General features: G+C 41.0%; 1 protein-coding gene across 3 annotated transcripts; it reads right to left on the bottom strand.

The window, feature by feature from the left end:
• Nucleotides 1–2152: 2152 nt before the first annotated feature.
• sqor (sulfide quinone oxidoreductase) lies at nucleotides 2153–13519 on the bottom strand. Of its 3 annotated transcripts, none has more exons than XM_024422406.2 (10): nucleotides 13402–13519; nucleotides 10079–10321; nucleotides 8069–8239; nucleotides 7688–7741; nucleotides 6968–7168; nucleotides 6496–6705; nucleotides 5944–6127; nucleotides 3044–3111; nucleotides 2747–2925; nucleotides 2153–2480 (listed from the first exon to the last, which is right to left on the bottom strand). In XM_024422406.2, exons 2-10 carry the CDS (start codon nucleotides 10301–10303, stop codon nucleotides 2423–2425), a joined length of 1350 nt encoding a protein of 449 aa, XP_024278174.1. In that variant the 5' UTR covers nucleotides 10304–10321; nucleotides 13402–13519; the 3' UTR covers nucleotides 2153–2422. The 3 variants fall into 3 exon arrangements, with proteins under 3 accessions (XP_024278174.1, XP_024278173.1, XP_024278175.1); XM_024422405.2 differs by lacking the exon at nucleotides 13402–13519 and adding an exon at nucleotides 13164–13280; XM_024422407.2 differs by lacking the exons at nucleotides 2153–2480; nucleotides 13402–13519 and adding an exon at nucleotides 13164–13281 and having other exon boundaries at nucleotides 2784–2925; nucleotides 5948–6127.
• Nucleotides 13520–21214: the final 7695 nt, after the last annotated feature.

The raw sequence follows: 21214 nt of genomic DNA on the forward strand, positions 1-21214 counted from the left end.
TCAGCCAATCAGCTCCTTTGTTGTTCAATGTGTCACACCATTCCATAATGGCTGCTGCTAGCTAGCATGAGGAAGAAAATGGCAATTTTCTGGAAAAACTAGCAGTATTTCAAATCTCAACAGAGCAGTGTGGATGAAGGTAACATTGAGTACAGTGGCATAACCCATCCCTACATTGAAGTATGTTTTCCGACCCATATCTCGCTCCAGCTCAAATGGTGTCTTAACGTAAAGCATGAGTGTAGTACCACAGTGCAGTTCAGTGTAAACAAGCGTAATGGCAGGGTAGATATCTTCTGCCAAGCCGATTACAGTACATGCAATGAATTTACAGTGTACCAACACCACTGAAAAAAACAGCTGAAAGCAATCGCTGAATAACATCATAGGTATGCAGTAAGACGTGTCATTTTTTTCTCATATCTGTTTCAATATGGAGCACGTGTGGCTGCACTGGAGTAAAACGAGTGCACCCACTGTAATTAGAAACCTACCTCATCAGAAACCCCTGGATAATTCATACATTTTACCTATGCAAGTGCACATAAGGTAGCCAGCATTATACTGGTATGAAAGGTGTCTCCAAAACAATCCAGCAGTTTTCAAAAAAGGTTTTGGAAAGCAAAGTCTGTTCACATTCTTTCTAAATCATGTAGGCTGCATCTACACAGGTAGCCACAATTCAAATGTTTTTTTTCCTCACTAATTGGTATTTTGAATAATCAAATCAGCTCTGAAAAATATCTCAATTTGAAATATCTCATGTGATTGGTCACAAGACCAATTAGAGGAAAAATATCAGACTTGGGCTGACTGTGTAAACGCAGCCATATGCTTCTTTCTTAACCAAGTCGTAGGTGGTGGGAATTTACCAATTGGATGCATTCATGTGCTTTGAACTCGTTGAAAAATGCTGATTAGCTAATAGCCAACAAGCTGCGTAAACAAAACTAAAACTTAATCGATCATGCTTGTAAACAAATTATAGTGTTAAAAAAAAAAATCAAGTTTCTTTTTTTTTTTTTTTAAAATCATGTTTGTTGTTGGATTGCTGTTATAGAGGTCATTTCCTTAGTAGGTGTCGTCAGAGGTCAGATTGTGGGAGAAGTGAGTTTCTCAGGATAATAGACGAGTTTCGCACTAGTAATTACCAGTTGGAAGGCCATTCAAGTGGATTGTTCCCTGTCGTAATGTGGTAAATTCCCACTTGGTTAGGAACGCAGCATTAGTCTTCTAAGCAGAGTACTAGTATGTGTGGACGCCTTGTATGGTCATTGTAAGCAGATGTAACAGTATAACTTTAGACCGTCCCTCGCCCATACCCGGGCGCGAACCAGGGACCCTCTGTACACATCAACAACAGTCACCCACGAAGCCTCGTTACCCCATGCAAAAAAAAAGCCGCGGCTCTTGCAGAGCAAAGGGAACCACTACTTCAAGGTCTCAGAGCAAGTGACGTCACCGATTATTTAGCGCACCGCCGCGAACTAAGCTAGTGGTTTCACATCCGTTACACAGAGAAGGCTGTTATATTACAGTATTTGACTACCCCTTGTTGTTGGACATAGGAGCAGCCCTTCAGTATAGGTTATCAACAAAATAGAACACTGGAAGAAATGCAAGGACAAGCTATGACATATGTTATTTATTAAAAATTACACACATCTTTATAATATATAGCACATATTCTTTATGAAATGACAGAAGGACAATCCTATGTAATAGAAGCCTAGTGATGTGATGCTGATGGTCACATTAGCTGTAGAGATCTAATGTTGGCTTTGGAAATTAGTATTTCAATGCATTGAAGTATAAATCTGGTAAATTCTCCCCTAATTATCCTTATGAGTTGTGAGAATCTCTGTAAATCACATTTGTAAGATATTCAATGATATACATTCCATTATCAGATTGACATTTTATAAATATAGGCCTATATGTGAAACAAATCCTGCCTGGTAGCACATTTAAGCAATAAGGCCCGAGGAGGTGTGGTATATGGCCAATATACCACGGCTAAGGGCTGTTCTTATGCATGAGGTGACATGGTGTGCCTGGACACAGCCCTTAGCCGTGGTATATTGGCCATATACCACAAACCCCCGAGGTGCCTTATTACTATTATAAACTGGTTACGAACATAATTAGAGCACTAAAAATACATGTTTTGTCATACCTGTTGTATACGGTCTGATATACTACGGCTTTCAGCCAATCAGCATTCAGAGCTCGAACCACCCAGTTTATAATGAACGATATAGTATGTCATGGAATGCTGCAATATTACTTTTGTCATCGATTTACTTTGAGATTTCAATTGATTGTCAATGACTTGTTTAAATTGTATTATGAAACGATCATGCTTATTGTAAAGATTACAGTGTAGCAGTCTGGAACAGCATATTTTAACAGGTTATAACTTCTATTTCATCCCAAGGTGCATGATTTTCCTGATTGGTCCTGGTCCGCCCCAGAAGCCCCTTTGGGGGAAAAAGATCAGATGTACGTTTAAGACTAATATTCCCCACCAAAAATATCCATTTAGACTTTATTTCCTGCCACTATAGTCTACATACAGGGTTGTGTTTATTAGGGCATACAACAAAAAACATTTGAAAATGTTTTTTTTGCAACAGAAAATGAAAATAAGGGTGTCTTATTGGTTAAACGCTCCATGTTTCAGTCAGTTTTTCCATTTTGATGCCTAATGAACACAACCCAGGAATTCTCTTTGACAGCTACTTACTTGAGAAGACCATGCCAGTACAGATGAGGCATCACGTCAGCTTTCATGTGGTACATGGTCCATCTCTCCTTGCTCTGGTCAATGGGGAATGTCTCCAATGGCTGACCACTATAGTCAAACTCAGCGAGAATTACTTTACTGTAACTCGTCACCAAAGGGCAGGATGTGTAGCCATCGTACTGTAAACACAAGTATTTTAGCACAGTGTTATCTTGTAGTTTATGAAAACTAAATACGTAATTTGTAAAATTTCAAAAAGGAGGTTAGGTTTAGTTTATTTAGTGTTATGTAACGTACCTTCGTATCCGGCATCTCATTCTTCAAGACTTTTGAAATAGTCCTGTCCAGAATACTAGACTGAGCAGCTGGAAATAAAATACACCATGTTATCTTTCCCATGCTCAATAGAAAATATACTACATGTAGCCAGGTCCATAATTATTGGCACCCTTGATAAAAAAAATGGTTTAAATAAATAAAACTGTATTAAAAAAAATTCAAATACTGAGCTATATTGTATGCTTAAAACAATTAGGAAATTATATTGTTTTATACCAATACAATTGTTCAAGGAAGTAGTACGAAAAATCTGAGGAAGACAGGGGTCAAAATGATTGGGACCTCTGTTTTCAATACTCCAGGATAACAACACTGAGCCTTTTTCTAAAAATGTTTTATGAGATTGGAAAACACTTTGGGAGGGATCTTAGACCAGTGGTTCCCACAAAGAGAAAATGACAGTCCATCATTACTTTAAGACATGAAGGTCAGTTAATCTGGAACATTTCAAGAACTTTGAAAGTTTCTTCAAGTGCAGTCGCAAAAAACCATTCAAGCGATATGATGATACTGGCTCTCATGAGGACCGCCACAGGAAAGGAAGACCCAGAGTTAATTCTGCTGCAGAGGTCAAGTTGATTAGAGTTAAGTGCACCTCAGATTGAAGCCCAAATAAATGCTTCAAATAACAGACACATCAACATCAACTGTTCAGAAGAGTGTGTGAATCAGGTCTTCATGGTCAAATTGCTGCAAAGAAACCACTACTAAAGGACACCAAAAATTAAAAAGAGACTTGCTTGGGTCAAGAAACACGAGCAATGGACATTAGACCGTGGACATTAGACCGTGGACATTAGACCGTCCAAATTGGAGATTTTTGGTTTAAACCGCCGTGTCTTTGTGAGACGTGGTGTGGGTGAACGCATTCTTTGCATGTGTATTTCCCACCGTGAAGCATGGAAGAGGTGGTGTTATGGTGTGGGGGTGCTTTGCTGGTGACACTGATTTATTTAGAATTCAGGGCACACTTAACCAGCATTCTGCAGCGATTTGCCATCCCATCTGGTTTGGCCTTAGTGGGACTATAATTTGTTTTTCAACAGGACAAAGACCCAACACACCTCCAGGCTGTGTAAGGTCTATTTGACCAAGAAGGAGAGTGATGGAATGCTGCATCAGATGACCTGGTCTCCACAATCCCCCAACCTCAACCAAATTTAGATGGTTTGGGATGAGTCAGACCACAGAGTGAAGGAAAAGCAGCAAACAAGTGCTCAGCATATGTAGGAACTCCTTCAAGACTGTTGGAAAAGCATTCCAGGTGATGCTGGTTGAGAGAATGCCAAGAGTGTGCAAAGCTGTCATCAAGGCAAAGGGTGGCTATTTGAAGAATCTCATATATAAAATATATTTGTTTAAAACCTTTTTGGTTACTACATGATTCCATGTGTGTTATTTCATAGTTTATGTCTTCACTATTATTCTACAATGTAGAAAATAGTACAAATAAAGAAAAACCCTTGAATAAGTAGGTGTTCTAAAACTTTTGACTGGTAGTTTGTGTATTTCTAGTTTTTTAAAAAAATTTTAAGTTACTCAGTCGGGCTTCAAACTTATTCTTGAAAGTTGCACAAGGTGGGATATCTAAATTGGGTAGTACATCATCAGTTCCTCTTGTCATGTTAGTCATTGCAGACCTTAGAGATATTTTTAACTAGTCAGAAATGTCCAGATCAATTAGCCCAACATGTTTTTTTTTAATTATTAATTTTGCCCATAGATATTTTTGTATTTAAAATATATATATATATATATATTTAAATGGCAACCTTTTCTTTGCACCCTATGACAAAATGTGTAGAACTGCAGGAAATAAGCTTTTGCATGACAAAATTATCTCCACTAACAAGAGGGGTGTGAACAGCTTGTGTCATGAACAGTGCTTGACACCATAGAAATAGATGTGGCGCATGCAGGTGGGGGGAGGGGGTTGTTCCCCAATGCTGGAAGGGGAGCCCAGGTGATAAAGTTTGGGAACCCCTGTCTTAGACCATTCCACCATACAACTTGATATCCTTCAATGTTATGGAGCCATTTTGCTTCCACTTGTCCTGTGGCCCTTGTTAAGGTCAACAGCATCATGAACTTTACCCAGTACCAGGACATTTTAGCCCAAAACCTGGTTGCCTCTGCCAGGAGGCTGACACTTGGCCGCAACTAGATCTTCCAGCAAGACAATAACCCCAAGCATTAATCAAACTCCACAAATAAATTGTTAATTGAAATATCAACATTTTACAATGTCTATTTTAGTCTTTGGACTTGAACCCCATTGAAAACCTGTGGTTTCAAATCAAATCTTGACTTGATTTGAAACAGAGCAGATGAAGGATATGGAACTGGAGAGGATGTGTGTGGAAGAATGGTCCAAGATCCCTCCGAACGTGGCCTCCAACTCATAAAACATTCTAGAAAAAGGCTCAGTATCGTTGTCATTACAAGGGGAGGGTTCTGGGAGTAAAACAGGGGAGGGTTCCGGGAGTAAAACAGGGGAGGGTTCCGGGAGTAAAACAATTTTAAACTCTCTTTTTTTTAGATATATTTTATGTATAACTTGTTAAACAAAATCTCTTTCTCTGAGCAATTGTATTGGTATATAATAATATAATTCCCCAACTGTTTAAAGCATACAATATAGCTCAGTATTTGAATGATTTATTTTATACAGTCTTTTTCACTCATCTTGATCAAGGGTGCCAATAATTATGGACCTGACTGTAGGTACAGGTTTTCAACCTGGCAGGTGGGCAGGCAAATACCATTAAAAAAGTTTTGCTAGAGCAGTTTCCCCTAACTTGGTGTTTTGTGGTGTTATTTTTTTGTAGTGGGAAAATAGAAGAACTGAAACCACATACCCACCGCAGCAGCTGTTTTGGCTGTTGGCAGGTTGGTGCAGTCTCCGATCCCAAACACGTTGGGATACTTGTTATGTTGAAGGGTCTCTTTGTTGACGTCCAGCCAGCCACCCTCATCAGCCAATGAGGATCCTTTAATCACCGGGTTGGGTCCCATTGGAGGAGTGACGTGAAGCATCTCATACTGACAGAAAGAAAAGATTGATTCATTGACTGAAAATTAGCAAAAACAAATGAAATTATACAACCGTGACTGTCTTGTTGTTGCCCAGTGAATGTTCCGAGAATAATTCTGGATTGTTTGTTTCTTAGCATCAAGCTTCTATGTCATCTTAGATAACCTATTGCAGATGTGTAAAACAAACCCCTCTGAACTACCATTCCGTGTACTCCATGTGTACCACTTAGCTGCCTGGAACTTAGCCTGGTCCCAGATATGTCTGTGTTGTCTTGCCAACTCCTACGGTCTTTGTGACACATGATAATGACCATAGGCATAGGAGTTGGCAACATAACACAAACAGATCTGGGGCCAGGCTACCTGGAACTTACCTCAAACACTTCAGTTTCTCCAGGATTGTCAAGGTTTTCAAACACGGCCTCCTGCTTGTTGGCCCGGACCTCTACGAGGTTGTGTCTGAGATTCACCTGGATGTCGCGATTCTTCACTATCTCCCACAATGCATCTGCATATTTCTTGATCCCAAACAGCACTGGCAGTGACGTGTTGTACATGACGTTGGCAGTTGCTCTTTTCCCTGTCTTCGAGAAGGATCAGATCAGAATAACTTTTTATGCTGGGTTGTGTTCAGTAGGTATGAAATGGAAGAAAAATGTTTTAAAACGGAGTGAAACAGGAAGATATTATCTGAACACGTCAACAAAGAAACACTTCCGTTGCAAAATGTTTCGGTAAAATGTCCGCTAACACGACCCAGATCATTTGATAAAAATGGAGAGTCATCATAATACTTGTTTTATGAAGCTTTATCTGATGTATTTTGTATCAGCAGTATTACAATACCTTTCTGAGATAAGCATCGGTCAGGTACATGATCTTCTGTGGTGCTCCTGCACACTTCACCGGAGTGTTGGGGAAAGAGAATATAGCATTTCCCTCCTTGAAGTTCTGCAGGGCACGCCACGTCTTCTCCACAGTTAGTACGGAGTAGTTTGAACCAATCTTAAATTCCTCCCAATCATCGATCTCAGGCAGGCCTTTGATCTAGAAAGTCATTGTAAAAAAGACCAAAAGATTATATCATTGGCAGAGATTGACTCCGACAATTGTAACGACCTCGATATATCATAAAACAATGTCCAGCCTGTACCAAATAACTAACTGATAACAACAGAACACAGGCTACTGTTTGGCCATAGCCTGCACCAAATAACTAACTGATAACAGAACACAGGTAACAGAACACAGGCAACAGAACATCAGAACACAGGCAACAGAACACAGGCTACTGTTTGGCCATAGCCTGCACCAAATAACTAACCGATAACAACAGAACACAGGCAACAGAACATCAGAACACAGGCAACAGAACATCAGAACACAGGCAACAGAACATAGGCAACAGAACATCAGAACACAGGCAACAGAACATCAGAACACAGGCAACAGAACATCAGAACACAGGCACACAACTGTCCAAACGTGTCTCTACACTATTATACAGTAAGTCTTATGTTGAAACAATATTGAGGAAGTGAAACGAACAATCTATGGTATTATCACCTTCTCGTAGTGTAGTTGTAGACCTAGAGCCACTATCAGATACTGGTAGGAGATCTGTTACAGGAAAGACAATACGTTTCAGTCAGTAGTAGGGTGGGAAATGATTGTACGCCTACCTCCTTGGATAGGACAAGTAAAGCTGAAATTGACTTCATTGACATTTGGTTAGTTGCATATCAAGACCCATTTCATATTAAGAGAATCTCTATAGCATCTGATGTTGTCAGGAAATGTGGGAAAAATAGATCATGACAACACTCGACTGACCTTTTGCCTTGCTCACGTCGATACCAAGCCCAATAATGACGTTTGATCAAGTCAATCGACATGTCTTAAATCAAATTAACGATAGGGAAAGTTTTAAAAAACAGCCCTTCCTACCTCCATGCCATTGTCTGTGCGCACAGTGTTTGTGTCTGGGTCGATCTCCCGTACATTCGATTTCACCCACTTGACTCCAGGAGGTATGACACTGGCCGTAGGGCGACCAGAGGAGGCCGCACTTTTAACCCCAGCTCCAACCAACGTCCAGATGGGTTGATAGTAATGCATCTATAAAACACAGGGAAGAACGCTGCTCAATAAATGTTGTCCAATGCACTAGACTACACGTTCATCCTCAATAGCCTGTGGATGTCCCAAATGGCACCCTCGTTCCCTAAATAATGCACTATGGGCTCTGGTCTAGTAGTGGACTACAGAGCCTTCAGAAAGTATTCACACCATGGCCTTTTCCCATATTTTTGTTGTGTTACAGCCTTAATTTAAATTAGATTTTTTTTTAAAGAAAATACTAATTGTCACTAGCCTTCGCTTAATATCCCATAATGTCAAAGTGTAATTGTGTTTAGAGTATATATATATTTTTTAAACAAATTCATTAAAAAAAATGAAAAGCTGAAATGTCTTGAATTCAATAAGTATTCAACCCCTTTGTTAGATTAAGCCTAAATAAGTTCAGGAGTAAAACTTTGCTTAACAAGTTACATGGAATAGTGTTCAATATGATTTTTGAATGACTACCTCATCTCTGTAACCCACACACACAATTATCAGTAAGGTTCCTCAGTTGAGCAGTGAATTTGAAACAAAGACCAGGGAGGTTTTCCCATGCCTCAAAAAGAAGGGAACCTATTGTTAAATGGTACAAATAAAATAAATAGCAGACATTGAATATCCCTTTGAACATGGTGAAGTTATTAATTACACTTTGGATGGTGTATCAATACACCCAGTCACTACAAAGATACAGGTGTCCTTCCTAACTCAGTTGCCAGAGAGGAAGGAAACCTCTCAGGGATTTCATCATGAGGCCAATGGTGACTTTAAAACAGTTAGAGTTTAATGGCTGTGACAGGAGAAAACTGAGGATGGATAAACATTGTAGTTACTCCACAATACTAATCTAAATGACAGAGTGAAAAGAAGGAAGCCTATACAGAATATAAATATTCCAAAACATGCATCCTGTTTGCAACAAGGCACTAAAGAAAAACTGCAAAAAAATGTGACAAAGCAATTTACTTTTTGTCCTGAAAACAAATTCTTATGCTTGGGGCAAATCCAATACAACACATTACTGAGAACCATTCTCCATATTTCCAAGCGTAGTGGTGGCTGCATCATGTTATGGGTATGCCTGTAATCATTAAGGACTGGGGAGTTTTTCAGGATTAAAAAAAAAAACAGAATGGAGCTAAGCACAGGAAAAATCCTAGAGGAAAACCTGGTTCAGTCTGCTTTCCACCAGACACTGGGAGAAGAATACACCTTTCAGCAGGACAATAACCTAATTTCACAAGGCCAAATCTACTCTGGAGTTCCTTGCCAAGAAGACAGCGAATGTTCCTGAGTGGCCGTATTACAGCTTTGACTTAAATCTACTTAAAAGTCTATGGCAAGACCTGAAAATGGTTGTCTAGCAGTGAGAACCAATTTGACAGATCTTGAAGAATTTTAAAAACAATAACGGACAAATGTTGCACAATCCAGGTGTGGAAAGCTCTTAGAGACTTACCCAGAAAGACTTGCAGCTGTAATCTAAAAACGTATTGACTCAAGGATGTGAATACTTTTGGTAAATGAATACTGTATTTCATTTTCAATAAATTGTGTGTAGATGGGTAAGAATTATATATTTTTTAATTTTTTTTGAATAAAGGCTGTATAAACAAAATGTGGAATAAGTCAAGGGGTATGAATACTTTCTTAAGGCACATTGGATTGACTGTAGACTGTAGGCCTCTCTGATTGAGGGGTTGGGTTATATGCGGAAGACACATTTCAATTTAAGTCATTCGGTTGTACAACTGACTAGGTATCCCCCTTTCCCTACCACCGATGCTATAGTGAATAGGGCGCCCTTTAGCAGTCAACAACTGTCTTTAATACCTCACTGGTTTCCACTACGGCCACATTTTCCGCCCCTAGCTTCCTCTTCATCCGAGCACTCATTGCGATGCCACCAGTTCCTCCTCCCAGCACTAGGACCTTGTAATGCTCTTTGGAGGAGGCACTGCTGCTGCTGGTGTGGAGACGACAGATGCCAATACCAGCAGTCCTATGGCACTGCCTCCACAGGGCTGGCTGCCGGTGCATGACTGTCACTGTTGTCATGTATTCCCTTCTGTATCTCTAGAATGTATTCAAAAGTCAGAATTCAGTTGCAATGATTACATAGGCTTAAAGTGACAGATTACTGACAGGCAGTGTAGTCAAAGGAATGAACAGCAGAGGGCGCATGTCTGCAAACATAAAAACAAGCACCATTAAAAAAAAAATTTTTTTAAGTGTTTAGTTTATTTGGTAAATATTTTCTTAACTCTATTTTCTTAAAAGTGCATTGTTGGTTAAGGGCTCATATAAGTAAGCATTTCACCTTAAGGTTGTATTCGGTGCAAGTGACAAATGCTATTTTATAGTAGGCTTTCCTAGTAAATTAAATCATGTTAAAAATACTTTTCTGGACATTAAAAATCAGGTACATTTTCCAGATGTTGAATATACGTATTTTCCGGGCGTTAAAAATAGCTACATTTTCGGTTCTGAGTGAAAGTTAAAAAGTGCTCATTAGAGACATTTGGGACAAATTTCAACTGCCACATACATTCTTAATAAAGTAAACATTATAACACAATAATTATTTGTTTATCCATTTAATATAGGAAAGAGGAGCCAAATGAAGATTACAACATATAATTTAGACTAGGTGAGTATCTGGAGCATCAGCATTTGTGGGTTCGATTACAGGCTCAAAATGGACAGAAACAAATAACTTTCTTCTGAAACTTGTCAGTCTTCTTGTTTTGAGAAATGAAGGCTATTCAATGAGAGAAATTGCCAAGAAACTGAAGATCTCGTACAACGCTGTGTACTACTCCATTCACAGAACGCAAACTGGCTCTAACCAGAATAGAAAGAGGAGTGGGAGGCCCCGGTGCACAACTGAGCAAGAGGACAAGTACATTAGAGTATCTAGTTTGAGAAACAGACACCTCACAAGTCCTCAACTGGCAACTTCATTAAATAGTTCCCCCAAAACACCTGTCTCAACGTCAACAGTGAAGAGGCGAATCCAGGATGCTGACCTTCTAGGCAGAGTTCCTCTGTCCAGTGTCTGTGTTATTTTGCCCATGTTAATCTTTTCTTTTTATTGTACAGTCTGAGATATGGCTCTCTTTGCAACTCTGCCTAAAAGGCCAGCATCCCGGAGTCGCCTCTTCACTGTTGACGTTGAGACTGGTGTTTTGGGGGAACTATTTAATTTAGACTTGCGTGGGCTAACATTTTCCCAGCCTAATTGTAACCAAACGGAAATAACATGAAAACAATCCGACACTGATTGATAATCAAGACGAGTCCCCACGCTTGTCTCAAAGCAGCGCGATAACTACTGTCCCATTCATGGTGCTGTAAAGCAACAATATAATACATTCCTTCAGTGGCACTAGCCTACTTTAATTCCAATATTTTCGTAATTCAGTGATATTCATTCCCACAATAATTATTAGTTGATTCATCCACTTGTGGTTAAGAAAACGTGCATACATAGTGGTGGGATTTGCGAAGTAATGAGGACACGTCTTGCAAAGTTTATTACAGCCATGAAGACCGTAACAGCCTATTAACGGGCACTGCCTAGCAACCACCCGTATGAAGCATCAAATCTCATGAACGCATATTGCTTACGCCGGATTTAGCTAAAACTAGTCTTATTTTTGGTTTGTGCAACAGGTGTAAATTCTGATCCCAAAGTCCGACGTATATACGCCGATTTAGCATTTAAAACCAACTTGTTTATGCCCAACAGGCTGGCCGGTGTCCTGTACTGAAATCAGGCTACTGATGGGACTTTGATCAATGCAGAAACTCAATCCAAATAAACGTTCTGCCACAGTGACCATGTTATTTTTGCAAAGACTATTTGATTCCGAGTTCGGACACAAAGTTTGTATGTGAAAACGAATTATAAGATGGATACTTTCATTTTTTTCCCGAACTCACTTCAATCGCGTATTAAAGAGGGAGGTTGAGCTGATTAAGCGAGCAGACGTTTTAATCGGCGCATTCTCACTTTGAATATGACCTTACACCGATCAATATCAGAAGAATAGGGTGCATGTTTACATGACTAAAGCCATACTCTCTCTGCCGTCTGTCATAATCACTTTAATATCAAATTAGTAGTGTGCGTGTAAACGTACTCTATGATTGATTCAGATTTGGTCCGGACCCCAATCAGATGCCTATGTTTTGGCCTGGGCCAAATCATGGCTGCTCGGACCAAATCTGAACCAAGCGTAGACTTCTACATTTGGGCCAAATCCGGACCAACAATCGGTATCAGTGGAAGTTGGAAGTCATTGCTAGTCCAAAAGCCGTCGGTCCATGCTTATAGTGGATTGAGGCTACAGTATATTGCCCCGACATCAAATTGTGTTGTCGCATAGTGCGTAGCTGTCTCACGACCAATTTTACTTATTCAACATACTTCATTGCCGATGCACATAGTAGGCTACATCTATGTGTTTTGTTGAAAAATAATTGTGTAGAGAAAGGTTATTTGAAGTCAACAACAGCTTATTCTCAGAAGTTATTAGCAATCAAAGTTATCCAGGCTGTATCACAACCGGCCGTAATTGGAAGTGCCAAAGGGCGGCGCAGAATTGGCCCAACGTCGTCCGGGTTTGGCCGTGGTAGCTCCGTCATTGTAAATATGAATTTGTTCTGACTTGCCTAGTTAAATAAATAAAAAGAAGTTAACTCATGCAGAGAAACCCTATTCATGTTGCCGCGTTCAAGAAAAATCGGAACTCGGAAACTCCGACATTTTCTACTTGGAAACTCGTAGAAAGATAAACTCAGTTCCCCACTTGGAAAGTATCAGAATCAACCAAAAGGAAGCTCACCGCAAAAAAAAACGTATTACATTTTTTGTCTTGAAAACACCAAAAATTCTGTCGTGGTAGAAACCTACCTTATTTAATGAAGGAAATTGCGAAAACGGGAAATGATCCTTGCAAGCTGGCGATCTACCCACAGACTTCTATTAAAAACTGGTCTATCTTTTTGAACACACGCCTCGAGAGTGTCACGGATTGCATAATACCCAGAATGACCTGGGTCGCGTTCAGTATGGCACATCGTTTTAAAACGTACTGGACACGAATTATTCCACCTTTACACGGTTTACTTTCCACACCACCTTAACTTACCGGTTTCAAAAAAGTTCCAGGTAAAGTCACACGGAATAGAAAAAGAGAGAACTTTCTATAGTTTTCAAACGCACCACTTGTCGCTGCAGAGCCAATTAGGGCAGTCAAGGCTACAGTAACCTCGCCCCCAGGCTATTGCGCACAACGGAAGTTTGAAGAAGTGTCTGGGGACTAGATTAAGGCTACAGTAAATACAAATTGGCCTCATTTCACAAAACCCAGACTCAAACCAGTTCAAACAGCAGCTGGGTCATTCTATTAAACCTGTATTTTTTTTAGTTCCTCCGACCTTTTTTACGTTTATTGGGTCACCGACATCTAATTTAAAAATCTTAATTTATATACATTGAAATATCCCCTGTAATGAAGTGTAAGAAACATGACATTTATTTAACAAGCATTTCCCTACACTACAAGCATTTCCCTACACTACAAGCATTTCGCTACACTGGCAATAACATCTGCTAACCATATGTATGTGACCAATACAATTTGAGTTGATTTGAAACGTCAGAAAATAGGTTGTTTTTAACTGAAACAATTCATTTTGTCATGTCATCGGTGGACTTCACTGAATTTCTACTTAGGATATGACGAATACAATTTGCACATAGATTTAGCCATCGATGTAAACATTCATTTGTGCACTTTTGTTGAGAAAGTATTTTTCCAAATAAATGCATGATTATTGATTAAAATTATAATATTTATTTGCGTACCTCATTCTACCCTGTTAAGCCAACCAATCTCGCCCCATAAAAATTGTGAATTTATCCTTATATTCAACCTGGTCTTCATACCAAATGTAACATATCGTGCTAAATGGAGTGTTTTGCTAGCACAGACTGGAATATGTTCCGGGATTCCTCCGATGGCATTGAGAAGTACACCACATCAGTCATTGGCTTCATCAATAAGTGCATCGATGACGTCGTCCCCACATTGACCCTACGTACATACCCCAACCAGAAGCCATGGGCTACAGGCAACATCCGCACCGAGCTAAAGGCTTGAGCTGCCGCTTTCAAGGAGCTGGACTCTAACCCAGAAGATGATAAGAAATCCCGCGCTATGCCCTCCTACGAACCATCAAACAGGCAAAGCATCAATACAGGACTAAGATTGAATCGTACTACACTGGCTCTGACGCTCGTCGGATGTGGCAGGGCTTGCAAACCATTACAGACAACAAAGGGAAGCACAGCCGAGAGCTGCCCAGTGACAAGAGTCTACCAGACGAGCTAAACTACTTCTATGCTCGCTTCGAGGCAAATAACACTGAACCATGCATGAGAGCACCAGCTGTTTCCAGAAGACTGTGTGATCACGCTTGCCGCAGCTGATGTGAGTAAGACCTTTAAACAGGTCAACAGTCACAAGGCCGCAGGGCCAGACGGATTACCAGGATGTGTACTGCGAGCATGCACTGACCAACTGGCAAGTGTCTTCACTGACATTTTCAACCTTTCCCTGTCCGAGTCTGTAATACCAACATATTTTAAGCAGACCAGCATAGTGCCTGTGCCCAAGAACACTAAGGCAACCTGCCTAAATGACTACCGACCCGTAGCACTCAAGTCTGTAGCCATGAAGTGCTTTGAAAGGCTGGTCATGGCTCACATCAACACCATTATCCCAGAAACCCTAGTCCCACTCCAATTTGCATACTGCCCCAACAGATCCACAGATGATGCAATCTCTATTGCACTCCACACTGCTCTTTCCCACCTGGACAAAAGGAACATCTATGTGAGAATGCTATTCATTGACTACAGCTTAGCATTCAACACCATAGTGCCCTCAAAGCTCATCAATATGTTAAGGACCCTGGGACTAAACACCTCCCTCTGCAACTGGATCCTGGACTTCCTGACGGGCTGCCCCCAGGTGGCAAGGGTAGGTAACAACACATCTGCCACGCTGATCCTTGACACAGAGGCCCCTCAGGGGTGCGTGCTCAGTCCCCTTCTGTACTCCCGTTCACTCATAACTGCACGGCCGGGCACGACTCAAACACCGTCATTAAGTTTGCCAATGACACAACAGTGGTAGGACTGATCACCGACAACGACGAGGCAGCCTATAGAAGGAGGTCAGAGACCTGGCCATGTTAGGTGTGCGTAATGAAGGGCAGCCTGGTGCCCTCGAACTCCAGAGAGGGAGAGCGGGAGCAGGCGTAGCAGTACCCCCACCCCCCTCTAGGGGCGCCACACAGCATCCCACCTGGGTGAGCCTGATGGGCCGGCCGAGGCATGGGCGCCTGACATGCCGGTTGGGGCGTAGAAGCCCGATGAACCGGCAGAGGCACGGGAGCCTGGCGAGCCGGCTGATGCATGAAAGCCCAATGATCCCGCTGAGGCGTGGGAGCCTGATGGGCCGGCTGAAACATGACGTGGAGACAAGGCCATCCCTGCCGGCCAAACCCTCCCCTTACCCGGATGATGCTGGGCCAATTGTGCACCGCCCCATGGGTGTCCCAGTCGCGGCTGGCTGCGACAGAGCCTGGACTCGGACCAGGATCTCTAGTGGCACAGCTAGCACTGCGATGCAGTGTCTTAGACCACTGCGCTACTCGGGAGGCCCCGGTGTCAGCATTCTGTAAGGATCGACGCTGGTAAACGAGAAGCAGGTACAGGAAGTGAACATTTAAGGAGCAACGGACATGGAACAGGACAGGACAGTGTCTGGACATGAACACATAATGACATTAACATTAACACTTATCTCCCTCACTAGCCTTAAGCACCAGCTGTCAGAGCAGCTCACAGATTACTGCACCTGTACATACCCCATCTATAATCTAGCCCAAACAACTACCTCTCCCCCTACTGTATTTATTTATTTATTTTGCTCCTTTGCACCCCATTATTTTTATCTCTACTTTGCACATCCCTCCACTGCAAATCTACCATTCCAGTGTTTTACTTGCTATATTGTATTTACTTCGCCACCATGGCCTTTTTTTTGCCTTTACCTCCCTTATCTCACCTCATTTGCTCACATTGTACATAGACTTAATTTTCTACTGTATTATTATTATTATTTCTACTTTATTATTGTGTGTCATCCGCATAGCAGTGAAAGTTAACTTTATGTTTCAGAATGACATCACCAAGAGGTAAAATATATAGTGAAAACAATAGTGGTCCTAAAACAGAACCTTGAGGAACACCGAAATTTACAGTTGATTTGTCAGAGGACAAACTATCCACAGAGACAAACTGATATCTTTCCGACAGATAAGATCTAAACCAGGCCAGAATTTGTCCATGTAGACCAATTTGGGTTTCCAATCTCTCCAAAAGAATGTGGTGATCGATGGTATCAAAAGCAGCACTAAGGTCTAGGAGCACGAGGACAGATGCAGAGCCTTGGTCTGATGCCATTAAAAGGTAATTTACCACCTTTACCAGTGCAGTCTCAGTGTTAAGATGGGGTCTAAAACCAGACTGAAGCGTTTCGTATACATTGTCTGTCTTCAGGAAGGCAGTGATTTGCTGCGCAACAGCTTTTTCATTTTTTTTTAGAGGAATGGGAGATACGATATAGGCTGATAGTTAAAAAAAAATATTTTCTGGGTCAAGGTTTGGCTTTTTCAAGAGAGGCTTTATTACTGCCACTTTTAGTGAGTTTGGCACACATCCGGTGGATAGAGAGCCGTTTATTATGTTCAACATAGGAGGGCCAAGCACAGGAAGCAGCTCTTTCAGTAGTTTAGTTGGAATATGGTCCAGTATGCAGCTTTAGAGGCCATGATTATTTTCATCATTGTGTCAAGAGATATAGTATTAAAACACTTAAGTGTCTCTCTTGATCCTAGGTCCTGGCAGAGTTGTGCAGACTCAGGACAACTGAGCTTTGGAGGAATACGCAGATTTAAAGAGGAGTCCGTAATTTGCTTTCTAATGATCATGATCTTTTCCTCCAAGAAGTTCATGAATTTATCACTGCTGAAGTGAACGCCATCCGCTCTTGGGAAATGCTGCTTTTTGTTAACTTTGCGACAGTACCAAAAATACATTTAGGATTGTTCTTATTTTCCTCAGTTAAGTTGGAAAAATAGGATGATCGAGCAGCAGTGAGGGCTCTTCCATAATGCACGGTACTGTCTTTCCAAGCTAGTCGGGAGACTTCCAGTTTGGTGTGGCGCCATTTCCGTTCAAATTTTCTGGAAGCTTGCTTCAGAGCTTGGGTATTTTCTGTTTACCAGGGAGCTAGTTTCTTATGACAAATGTTTTTAGTTTTTAGGGGTGTGACTGCATCTAGGGTAGTGCGCAAGGTGAAATTGAGTTCCTCAGTTAGGTGGTTAATTGATGTTTGTACTCTGACGTCCTTGGGTAGGTTAGAGGGAGTCTGGAAGAGCATCTAGGAATCTTTGGGTTGTCTGAGAATTTATAGCACGACTTTTGATGAATGAAAACACATGTCCAGGTAAAGTGTTTACATCACGTTGGATCAAACAGATTCTTCTGGTCTGCTCACATCCACTGGTACCTGTTTGATGATGTCCTTCCAGCCCCACAGACGTATTCATAATCAAGATATTCATTGTGTTCTGTGGTCATGATTGTAACATACCGCCGAAGCCTCAGCCTGCCAATAGGAAGTGTATCCAGTGGGAACCCAGCCTGTGATGTTTCAACAGACAGGCTCAGGTCTCTTCGGGTCTTTCGATTCGTCCAGTAGCTGTTGAGGAGTATAGAGGACGGCCTCGCTGACATTTCTGTAGTAACTGGGAGCCTACATAAAGGGATTTATGATTCTGATGACCTGTTCAGTAAGATGACCGGTTCTGACCTGTTGACCTGTTCTGATGACCTGTTCAGTAAGATGACCTGTTGACCTGTTCTGATGACCTGTTCTGTGTTGTTAATGTCTGCTATGGTTTGTTTAGTTAAGATACTGCAGTTTGCTTAATACAATTTAATTCAAATTTATATAAATTGCCATCATCACATGGTTACATCTATGAAATACAATGTTTATAGAAAATCTCGGAGTCAATTTGAGAATAAACTAAACCAATTTATATGGAAGCTGTATTTGTGTCACGCCTGCTCCCTCTCTCCCTCTCATTACGTACACCTGTCACCATCATTACGCGCATCAGCTCTCATTAGACTCACCTGGACTCCTTCACGTTGTTGATTGCCCCCTCTATATGTAACAGTATAATATATATATGCAGAGCAAGGGGAACCACTACTTCAAGGTCTCAGAGCAAGTGACGTCACCGATTGAAACGCTATTTAGCGCACACCGCTAACTAAGCTAGCCGTTTCACATCCGTTACATATATCTGTCTGTTCCCCGTGTCAGCATTATTGTCGTAATGTAGTTTTATTCCCCCCGTCCAGACGCTGTTCTTGTTTTGTTTGATGTCCGTTTTCCATTAAATGTTCACTCCCTGTACTTGCTTCTCGTCTCCAATGTCGGTCCTTACAGTTGGTCTCTTCAACCCTGTTACCATCTTCAACCCTGTTACATGACCATTTTTGTGATACAATTTTGGAAGGTTTATGAAATATGAATTTAATGTTTGTTGACCTCAGTCTGAAATATTTCGAGCAATCATGAGAATATAGACGTTATTTCAAATTCTGAAGTGAAACCATACTTTTTTATAAAAAATGATGAGGTCGATGACACACAAAGTGTCCATTTCAGGCTTTAATTTAACAAAAGTGTGAGATTTTATATAAATATTGTATTTGTAATTATTTAATTCGTTTGAGGGACATATGATTCATAGGGAAATTATGATTTTATTACAAGTATTTTTTATAATCATATTCAGACGAGTTTCATACTGTCCATAATGCGGTTGAAGACAAATGGTGTCCGTATCAGAAGAAAATGGCCGATATTCATAGGGCTGTAACGGTCGTCGTATGAAGGAGAAGAGGAGGACCAATGCGCAGCGTGGTAAGTGTCCATATTGATCATTTATTATCACGAGACCACTGAAACAAACTGAGAATGACCGAAACGAAACAGTCCTGTCTGGTGTAGACACAAAACAGAAAACAATCACCCACAACTCAAGGGTGAAAAACAGGCTGCCTAAGTATGGTTCTCAATCAGGGACAACGATTGACAGCTGCCTCTGATTGAGAACCATAACAGGCCAAACACAGAAATACCAAAACATAGAAAAACATAGACAACCCACCCAACTCACGCCCTGACCATACTAAAACAAAGACATAACAAAATAACTAAGGTCAGAACGTGACAAGGGCTTTGATGCCTGAGATGTTTCTTGGAGGTTAAATATGTCCTTCATGTCATGGGGTATTAAGAAGAAGAAAATAAATTGGGTTAAAAAAGTTTTTAAAACATCTAAAAGTCCAAATCATTTGGTGGAATGACCCAGCTGTGGAGAAAGATTTTGTTGTAACAGAAAAGAAAATACAGGTTCGTCAGCACAACAACGCCCGTCAGCTGAGTAGTACACAGGACGGCACCACTGTCAAAGGGAAATCCCTGGAAATGGGTCACTACTATCAAAGGTCACTACATTCACACAGTATACTGCTGCTATGCAACCTGCAGCCTAAAGGATGCTTGCACAACCAACAGCTGAGCTGTTCGCCTCAGAGGTACTTACATCGCACAGGATTATCTCACCTTCATTGATCTGTTCCGGCTTTGTATCTGGAGACTCGTGCCATCAACAAGGTGAGGGACACTACGTCCAGCCAGTACTTTGGTTCATTAGGCGAAGGTGAGGAGGGCGAGGATTAAAATCAACTCAAACTTTATTTGTCACATGCACCTAATACAACAAGTGTAGACTTTACTGTGAAATGCTTTACTTTTCCCCTCCACAGATCCTGCTGAAGATGGTCTGATGGGTGTTCCCAGACGTTGCCGGCAGTGGTGGTGCAGGCAGCCTAACGTCATCCCCTCAAAGGAGAAGGTGGACGTCAAACTGTGTGGGGCGGCAGTGTAGCCTAGTGGTTAGAGCATTGGACTAGTAACCGAAAGGTTGCAAGTTCAAATCCCCAAGCTGACAAGGTACAAAATCTGTCGTTCTGCCCTTGAACAGGCAGTTAACCCACTGTTCCTAGGCCATCATTGAAAATAAGAATTTGTTCTTAACTGACTTCCCTAGTAAAATAAAGGTAAAAAAAAATAATAAAATCAACCTGGAGAAGTGCCAGACCAGTATGGAGAAATTTGTTGTACGTACCTGGATCGTCCCTAACCTCTAGCCCACCACTGCTGTCAAATACTGTACATGTCTGAACAACATAGTGTCAGGGCAAATTCATATAAATATGTTACGTTACATGAATGGAACAGCGGTCGTACAATATCATACGAATTGGACAACGTAAATTATCCTACATACATGTAGTATTATACGTCTTTCTCTCTGACCAGGTTAACTGATGCGTCATAACAACAAAAGACAAATTACAGGGAGAGTCTACGTTTGGTGGTTAGTTGAACTAAAGACAAGGTTAGGATCATTTACGAGGAAGGTTAGTTGAACTAAAGACAAGGTTAGGATCATTTACGAGGAAGGTTAGGTGAATTAAAGACAAGGTTAGGATCATTTACGAGGAAGGTTAGGTGAATTAAAGACAAGGTTAGGATCATTTACGAGGAAGGTTAGTTGAACTAAAGACAAGGTTAGGATCATTTACGAGGAAGGTTAGTTGAACTAAAGACAAGGTTAGGATCATTTACGAGGAAGGTTAGGTGAATTAAAGACAAGGTTAGGATCATTTACGAGGAAGGTTAGTTGAACTAAAGACAAGGTTAGGATCATTTACGAGGAAGGTTAGGTGAATTAAAGACAAGG

Source organism: Oncorhynchus tshawytscha, linkage group LG19 (genome assembly GCF_018296145.1).
Source record: "Oncorhynchus tshawytscha isolate Ot180627B linkage group LG19, Otsh_v2.0, whole genome shotgun sequence".
Lineage (NCBI taxonomy): Eukaryota > Metazoa > Chordata > Actinopteri > Salmoniformes > Salmonidae > Oncorhynchus > Oncorhynchus tshawytscha.

What these genes read in the sequence shown, in the direction of transcription:
- sqor (XM_024422406.2), bottom strand. Translation starts at nt 10,303, where the DNA reads ATGACAACAGTGACAGTCATGCACCGGCAGCCAGCCCTGTGGAGGCAG. An exon ending in GCACAGACAATGGCATGGAG is followed by an intron (nt 7,742 to 8,068) that starts GTAGGAAGGGCT and finishes TTCCTGTAACAG; the next exon opens with ATCTCCTACCAGTATCTGAT. An exon ending in TACTGGCATGGTCTTCTCAA is followed by an intron (nt 2,481 to 2,746) that starts GTAAGTAGCTGT and finishes TTTCCCCCAAAG; the next exon opens with GGGCTTCTGGGGCGGACCAG.